This window comes from Hemitrygon akajei, chromosome 8 (genome assembly GCF_048418815.1).
Source record: "Hemitrygon akajei chromosome 8, sHemAka1.3, whole genome shotgun sequence".
Taxonomy (NCBI): domain Eukaryota; kingdom Metazoa; phylum Chordata; class Chondrichthyes; order Myliobatiformes; family Dasyatidae; genus Hemitrygon; species Hemitrygon akajei.
Window position 1 is genome coordinate 23193771 of NC_133131.1, and position 9379 is coordinate 23203149.

At 39.1% G+C, this 9379-nt stretch overlaps 1 protein-coding gene across 3 annotated transcripts in view; it reads left to right on the forward strand.

Annotated features, from left to right (window-relative positions):
* acaca (acetyl-CoA carboxylase alpha) overlaps positions 1-6503 on the forward strand; it is a 276544-nt gene extending 270041 nt beyond the window's left edge. For all 3 annotated transcript variants that reach the window (XM_073053437.1, XM_073053439.1, XM_073053438.1), the window contains one exon: positions 1038-6503. In XM_073053437.1, the coding sequence (XP_072909538.1) occupies positions 1038-1164 (127 nt within the window). In that variant the 3' untranslated portion in view covers positions 1165-6503. The remainder of the gene's footprint in view (positions 1-1037) is intronic.
* The last annotated feature ends 2876 nt before the right edge of the window (positions 6504-9379 follow it).

Genomic DNA, 9379 nt, shown 5'->3' on the forward strand with positions numbered 1-9379 from the left:
GTTGCTTTGCTGCTACTTGTGCGTGGGAGGGGGCAGTTGGGGAGAGGGGCTTTGGGGTTCTAACATTTAACTGTCATTCATTCTTTGGGATGCTCCTCTGTTTCCATGGATGGTTACGAAGAAAAGAATTTCAGGATGTACGTTGTATACATTTCTCTCACATTAAATGTACCTTTAAACCTTCTGTCATTTGGCCCATATCCTCCTTTCCTAGCCATGTACCTGTCTAACTGCTTTTAAATGTTGTACATCTACCTGCCTCAATCACTTCCCCGGCAGCTTATTCCATATGTTGACTATCCGCTGAGTGAAAAGCATCTCAGGTTCCTAAAATCTCTCCCCTCTCACTTTAAAATTATGCTCCCTGGTTCTTGATTCTCCAAAGACGGTTCCCCCTATCTGAGCTCTTCATAATTTTCCACATCTCTAAGACTACCCCTCATTCTGCAAGGAAAAAGATGTCCCAACCTCATCAACTCACCATAACTCACTCCCTCAAGTCCTGACAACATTCTTGTAAATCTCTGCGCTCTTTCCAGCTTCATGGCATCATTTCTACGGCAGGGTGACCAAAACTGAACCCACTATTGCAAAGCATCTGTTGAAAAAACTGCATCGATGCTTGTCCAGGCCTCCTCTCCAGTTCGTGGAGGGTAGGTACCTCCTCAAGATCCAAGCAGCCAACAATTGCAGAGGTGATATTGTTTGTGGCGTGAACATAAGCAATGGGCATTGCAGCAAATGTTGGGATGGAGAAAGTGATTCCTGGCTACTCTGAATCCTCAAAACAATGATGATCAGCTCTTCAACAGCAACCAACTTTGGGTGTGTTTATTTACCCATCAGGGTAAATTTTGCCATTGAGTAGGATTAAATTTCTGTGCTTCATGCATTTAACATGGTGCATTTGTTCTTTTGTTTTTAGTTACATTAGGTTAAAGAAGTGTTGCTTTCCTATATGTGTAAAAATCAAACTCTGTGCAAGATGATTATAGAGGCCTCAGAAAATAATGCTTTGATTTGCCTTGTGTTTGCAGTCTGGTGCAGGCCAATCCTGAAGTTGCCATGGATTCTATTGTTCACATGACTCAACACATCTCCGCCACTCAGAGAGCTGAAATTGTGCGCATTCTGTCAACAATGGATGCCCCTGCTTCCACATAGAGGACACACAGGCCAGATTCTGCAGTGGCCTGACAGGAACAGAGGCTCTGCCTTTCTGTTGCAACAGCCAGACAGACACAGATGTTCAAGATTACGGGGAGCGGAATCGCAAACGTGGAAACGTTGACACTGGCCTGATGACATTTTTTCAACAATTTACAATTTGTATCCGAGATGTAAAGTGTGGATAAATTTAATTTAACCAGATTGTGATGTAACATCAATGTCTGTATTCATGGCACTGCATTGAACCCTCAAATCTCACAGCCTTGTGAAAGGTGCTGGATATGCCTTAAAGATACAGATAACAGGTGGAGATAAAGGCTCAAACTGCCAGCAGTCAAATCTGTACACTAAACCACTCAGCTCCTTTTAAAGTAGAAATCTCTGGTTTGCTTGTAAAAAGGCACATTGTACCTTATGGTTTGCAGTGCTAGTTAACTGTGCAATCAAACTAGAATGCTTCTAGTTTGTGAAAATATTTTAATATTTTGTGTAGCACTTGTTATTCTGATTGCTGCTATCGATAGATGTTTCTGAAAAAAGTTTTAAAGCAGGGACTGACATGAAAGACCAGTTAAGCAGCCAAGTGAAAGTTGTACCAGATCCAACCAACCTCTACAATTTGCCATTAGCTAAGTCTCTCAGAAAGTGGAGTGTTATCGTCTTAAATAAGGAACTGCAAAGGTATGTATACAAGAGGGTAGTGTTGAGAGTCTTGTGTTAAAATAAAAGCCATCAGATATAGTTCATTCCCAACTATGTTGCAATTTGAATTTTCATTGAAGCATATTGCCAGACAATTGACAGGTGGATCCTGCTGATGTTTGTGCAGCCGGACTGATTTTCAGGAGAGGGTATGTCTTTAAATTTATATGGTGGGAGGGGCGCAACAGAGCTACTGGCTATTTTAAACCAATTTGTAGTTGGGATAAAAAAAACTAGTTTCTGTATTTCTCCATTTGCCTTGTCATAGCCAAATCCAACAAGAGAACAGAGAATAAGTAGTCGTGACATATCAGGAGTTATCTGTGAAGGGAGTGTCAGCATTTTCTCTTTAGCTGTGGTGTCAAAAGAAGAGTCTGCAGTTTGAATGCACAAAGGTAAAGATATGAGGAGGAAGATTTAAAATGACAGAAGTATTGTTATTCTCTTCAGTAATAGCACGTAGTGATGGCTTGCAGTTTAACCCTTTCCTTATAATCCTGTAAGATTTGTACCCAAAAATAGTTTGTGGTTTCAAATCAATTTTGCCTTCAGTCCATGGATTAAGAAATGGCACCTCACCACAGTAAATTTCTCACCATTCTATTGTTGTCAGGGAAATGAGAATGTGCATTCAGTAAAAACCTTAAATGTTTAGAAACACAGAAAATAGAAGCAGGAGTCAGCCATTTGATCCTTCAGCACAATCCTGCACTTTGGTTCACCCCATATTTCTATCCCTTTCACATTAAGTATATCGCCCTCCGTGTGTGTGTGTGTGTATATATAATAACTTGGCCTCTGATACCTTCTGTAGAATATTCCAGATTCATATCTCTGGGTGAATAAATTTCTCCTGCAATCAGTTCAAAATTACATAATCCTTGAACTGTGATTTTTGGTTCAGGACCGTTCAAACATCAGGACTCTGCTAGTTTGCTTGGGTTTATTATAATTTGTCGGTTTCTTTGGAATCCCTTTCTTAAGTGAATAGGCTCGCTGGCACCAAAAACCAACTTGGTATTTGCCTTCTTAACTCTAGGCTAAACCTGAGCTCCTTCTCTGACTGATTGACACATAACATCTCTAAGTAACCAGGTCTGGAAGAACTTTCTCAAAGTTCTTATGTGCAAACTTTAATCATGAGGAAATGGATTTTCAGAGGAGCGCTGAGTAGGGTGGTCAGCTAATGATTGCAGGTTAACAATTGAATCTGGCTTCTTGTAAGGAAATACGTGTGTCTTGAACAACATTGTTTCCACAAGCTATTGAGGGTGAGCAGTCATGATGCAGCAGAGCTGGGCAGCCAGGTTGATCTTCCACAATGTCTCCATCTGCCCAATGACCTCCAGCCATGCATGAAAGAGAGAAAAGCAGGAGAGACATGTCTGCCTACCTGTGAACATAAGACATATTAGGCCATTTGACCATTGAGTCTGCTCTGCCATTTCATCGTGGCTGATCCATTTCCATCCCATTCTTCTGACTTCTCCCCCTAACCTTTCACACCCTGATTAATCTTGCCTTAAGTACAACCAATGACCTGGCCTCCACAGCTTCCTTTCGATTCAGCTTGGGAAGGATGGGAGCAGGAAAAGTGAAAAATTGTGACTCTACACGTGGCTTTTACATCTAGTAACTCGGAGCAGTGTGCGTGTAGGTACACTGCAGCAGGTGAACAAGGTAGATGGATTTGTGGCTTCAGGGAATCGAGAACAAGTTCAGAATTAGCAAGTCATAGACATTAAGCCTCTCAACAAAATGGGACCCCATTTCAAACTGGAGTGTTCACTGTATTTCTACTCTTGAGATTTTTTTTTAACAACCGTCTTAATTATGTGTGGTCCTTCCAATTCACAACTACCTGCCAGTGTTTCCTACTTTGGCTGCCTTGAAGTATTGCAAGTAAATGGGGATCTTTTCTGAATGCATGTAGAAGCATCCTAAAGAAACATTTGCCAGTTTCACTAGAATGCTCACTCAGAAAATGCTCCCCAGTTGCTGTAAATGGGTTGTTGGAGATGAGCAGAGACTCAGTGGGCTGAAGGGCCTGTATCTGTGTAACTAATGCTTTAAGTTTTTTTAAAAAATCAAATAAACTGAAACGGAAGTATTCAGGGGACATTTATTGATACCTGTTGAATCCATTCCTGTAACTTTTAAATTGCAAACAGCATCTGTTTAACTAGACAGCTTTGAAATTAATTACCTATTTTACAGAGGTCGTTCTTTTAGGTAATACCCAATGTTTTTAGCTTGGGCTTTGAAAATGATTAATTTATTATATTTTATAAATGTATTAGAACTTTGATAAAAACACAGTATCTTATGCTTTGATTGGCTTATAGTAAGGTTTGATTAACTTATAGTAGGGTTTCTATAAATTTTATTTAATGCCACATTTATTATTGATGACAGTACAGTTTGTGGTATTTGTGTTGGACCTTTTTCATTATTTACATGATCAATCATTTTTAAGGCCCATTACTCCTCCCCTCCAGTAGGGGTTGCTGCATTCAAATGTCACCTCCATGCTCCAAGTAGAATTTGCTGGGTTGTAGTGATGGTAATGCAGTGGAAATGAAAGGCGGACAAAGACTGGTTATTCTCGTGATCGGATTTGCTTAGGAGTCAGTCGCAATGCAGCTGGAGAAGCTGCTCTTGAGCAGCAAGTGCAAAATAACTTACCTTTCCCTGCCTTTAATTCACAGTGCCGATGGTATGACTGTGATTTCACCCAATAAATAAATAGGTACAGAGCTGGAGTAAGTGGAATTGCACTTGGTCTCAATTGTGATAACACCGTGGACAATTGGCTGATGATGTGACTGTGGGAGAACGGCCTGCTTAAGGGGAAGTGATAACGTCTCAAAACAGTTCTGAACTCCTCAGACACTAATATCCAAGCTCTTGTGGGGAGAAAAACACCCCATGGCATTGTACTTAGAGTTTTCATTTATTAGTTCATATCCAAAAATTTCCTTTAAAATTTGTGGAGAATGATATTCATGATCTAGTGGTACAGGTACCACAGTTCTTCTGTAGACTGATTTTTTTCATGAAAGTGTTATACTTTTAACCTGTGCATCAAAGTACTCTCACACTGAGCATTACAATTGACTTGGAACTTCTGTTGTATGCTGATTATAGAGCAAATGCAAACGGCGAGCAAAACAGAGGTGAATTCCACATTCCAAATTTGTTGTAGAAGCAAGCAGTATTAGAAGTCAAAATAGTGATTCTTCCAGATTTCTGTAAGGAATTTTGTCCATGAGTAGAACCACATCAGCTTCGGGACTAGGAACATAACATTCAAGCAACATTAGAGTGGGTTAGCTCTTTGAAGGTGGAGTCTTGAGAAGCTATCGTTAGTGGTAACATTAGTGGTTCCTGATGTTAACATAACAGCAGTGAGACGACCTTTTTTTGCGAGTACCTTAATAAGAGATTTGTTAGAGGTACCACCCCTACTATGATGGGCTGAAGAGCCTTTAACACTACTTTAGTGTCTTCCCTTACCTGTTTGAACTGGGACAGAGAAATACACATAGGAACTCTTCAACTGGTGACATTAAACAATCCATCCAGTAGTATGTCTTGTTATATTCTGCCTCCAGAATATAAATGGAATGAATTTTGGAGGCATGGGAGAGTGTGTTGTTTTACTATGCAGTTTAATCCTACCAAGAATAAATTTTTTTCCTGGTCATCTCCATGCAGACTCAGGTAAAATTAATACTGTTGCTTTATTCTAATTCTGCTCTTCAACAGCCACTGAAAAGTCCTCCATTTCTTGTTTTGCTAATAAAAAGCATAAGTATCCCCTAGGCTTCTGTTTTGGAATTTGGGAGGGGGGGGGGGGTTGTGAAAAGACGTCCTGAGAAAGTTTTGCACCTTTGGCCCATTGTGCTGGTTTGAATTTTGCAAGTGTTGGATTCTGTAGCGTACAAAGAGTTCCGATTGTGACCTGTGTCCGGCGGGAGCCTTTTAGTAGCTGCTGGGCTTTAACAGCAGAGAATTCAGCATAGTTGATGCACAAACTAGATATTTGTTTCATGACTGCCTTTGCTTTTCTCAGACATGAAGCCCTCAAATGGGCACTGAACTCCATTAAGGTGTATAGAACCCAAGCTTCTACCTTGTCACAATTACTGTAGCACTGTACTTTAGCAGGAACAATGTTGAGATTTTGATGATAGCAGAAGAAAGTAAAGAAGCCCTTCAGTGGTGCTGCATTCTTATTGGTGTTGGCCGAACTACAAACAGCAATTAATCTAGGCCTCATTGTTGGCACTTATGCAAACTGACCAACAATCCTTAGTGAACATTCACTGTCTAACATAAATAGTCAGATAGAGGAGGTGAAAAGAGCCATAACAAAAGAATCCTAATAAAAGTCTGCAGCTAAAAGAACAAAACTGGGGTTTAGAGCAACTCTGAACTTTGATCTTGTGTTGACAGTACACAAAGGTACTTGAATACACAAGGAAATTAGTTGCATTACAGCACAGAAAGAATCATGTTCTCTCTCAAAGCTGAGGATCAAAGTAGTAATGTTTTCTAATTTGAGGCTTTTGTAACTTCTTCAATCTCGAGAGTATGAAAAAGATCAAAATTAAAAAAAATTAAATTGAGTCTTTGCTGTTTGTGTTGTCTGATTCTTCATCTAGGCCACGAGGATAGGTCGGTCTCATGACCAATCAGACTGTCCCACAAATATTTAAAACAAATTGAATTGCACACCAATACCCATCACAATTACACTTGGTGCAATAACTGAATTAGCAATTCAACAAAATAATTGGAAATGCGACATTCTCTATCCAGAAGCCTCCCTCGAGGTTTTTTCAGTCTATGGGGGTACTCAGCTTCACTAATTCTGCAGCTAATTAGTGCTGCACTTGGAAATGAAGTTGTTTAAATGTAGAATTTCTTTTTGGTGAAAAAATACATCATGACATACAGCAAATGTGTCCTAAATTGGAAATGCAACTGTGTAACCCTTTAAATCCCCAACTTAGGGTTTGTAGCATATTTTCATTTTGTGATTATTATTTTCATTGTGTTATTTCTTTCAACAGTACTGCTTTTTTGGCTTCATAATCCCCCACCTTGCTTTGTAGCAAGCAATTTGGGAGGCATTTAGCAAGGTAACAGATTTGCTCTACACTAGTCAGGTGTGATACGTACAGGTGCATCCTTAAATGGATCAGTCAGACTCAACCTCATCATTTGATGGGAAAAAATGCTGAATTTGAATTTTAAAAATAGTTAGGGTCCTGCTATAACATTGCTTCTAAGTTAGTGAATTCCTTAAAGTAAAACCATAAGACACAGGAGCAGGATTAGGCTATTCAGCCCATCGAGTTTGTTACTCCAATCAATGATAGCTGATTTACTAACTCTCTCAACCCCATTCTCTTGCCTTTCCCCATAACCTTTGACACCCTTATGAATAAAGAACCTATCAACCACCACTTTGAATAGATCTAATGACTTGGCCTCCACAGCAGTCTGTGGAAAGAATTCCATAGATTCATCACTCTGGTTAAAGAAATTGCTCCTCATCTCTATTCTTGAGAGACATCCTTGTATTCTGGGGCTGTGCCCTCTAGTCCTAGATTCTCCCACTATTGCAAACATCCTCTCCCCATCCATTCTATCTAGGCCTTTCAATATTCAGTAGGTTTTAATAAGATCCCCTCCTTACCAATTCTCCTGCTCTCCAGTGAGTGTAGGCACAAAGCCATCAAATGCTGGCTATACAAGCAAACAGAACTTAAAAGGTTTTGCCTTCAGGATCATTTACACATGAGATCATGGCACTACCATACTGGAGATAGTTGGGTAGAAACATGTTATTGCTCACAAGCACTAAATGGTTCATTAAATCACATTCCATTGGTTTCCAGTGGTCAATACAATGGCAGGCAGCTGTTATTACAGCTGCATCATGCCAGTGAGCAGAGAGAACTGGCTTTGGATGGGATTGTTAACCATTACCTGTAGGAATGGTTAACAAGTAGGAAGCTGTCCTGGAAACAGATTACCTGCTGATTTATTCAACTGCAGGCCATGGGATCTTACTGCATGCAAATTGCTTGTTGCATGTGTTTACATGTTAATAGTGATCACATGTCTCAACGTAAATTATTACCTGTAAAGTGCTTTGGGAGATTGAAGATGTGATAGTGTAACATAAGTAATACGTTTTTATTTTCAAAAATATATTTTCTTCATTCTTTAAACATGTGACCACAAGGTCACATTAAAAGAGTGTCAGTCTTAAAATAGATCATGGCAAAACAAATGTGAATTCTATAACCTAAATAGACTTTTTTTCTTTTTCAATGAGCTTAAATCCAAAAATTACTGCTAAGCAATTTGTTGTTCTTTTGTAAAACTCATCTACTGGAATAATGGAAACAAGAAATCGTCCAAAACCAGGCATGTACCACGCCTAAATGTTGTAATAATAGCTTCAGATTTTGATAGATTTGATTGTTGTTTAGAGAATGGTCAATAGTGTCCTCAATTTTCTCAGAAATAATCATGGGTTGTCACATCTTTTAAAGCAAATGTTTATGGCTCCAAGCCCTAATTTTTCTGTAAAACCTATCACTCATCATTCCCACTGACTTGACTTCTCTTAGAAATTTATAGCTTTCCTGACTATGAAAATATCTAAACTGAATGAACTGTTCATTCTTGTTAAAGCAGAAAAAAAGTTGAACACAAAATACAAAATAATTTTCTTCAAATGCAATCAATCTTTCAGGGGTTGTGCAAATTAACCATCATGTCTCACATTACAAGAGCACCCTTCAAAAATATTTTTGGCTGGAGGATAACTGGGCGCTCTAGATTTATGATAATAATACGTACTTTTTTTTAATCCCGAGTGGGGTGAATGGGGTTGAGAGGGATAAATAGAAAAACTATTCACTGTTACACTTCACTTTCAGAGATTATGACGAAACTTACCAACATTGAGCATTATAGCCACCAAAATCGTTTGTTTAATTAATAAGTAGATGTACTATGAACGTGAAGTAGAAAGACCTGCATAGAAACTGGAATGTATATATTTTTGTGTTCAGTACTAAACTGCAAGAAAATTGTGAAAATCATCAAAAACAGGTTTGAAACAACTTCAGTTATAGAAGACCCTCGTATTCCCAGGTGGAATCCTCGTCTAATTTTATAAAGGTCCCAATACTTAGCAGAGAAGGCCTTCAGTCCACAAAGGCACTTTCCTGATGTCAGTTATGTAGCAGCAACACACATTATCACTATCCCGGAGGACTGAGAGACAGCAGGGAGAATCAAACAAAGAATTCAGATTCTGGAAACCTGAAATGAAAATAAAAATGTGGGGAAACACTCAGCAGGTCAGCCAATACATACAAATGAAAGCTTAAGGAAGAGAAGGATGGTGGGCAAAAATGGCTGGTACTGGTTCAAACAGAAAAGAAGAGGAAGTTATCCAAAGTTGGGGATTTGATACTGG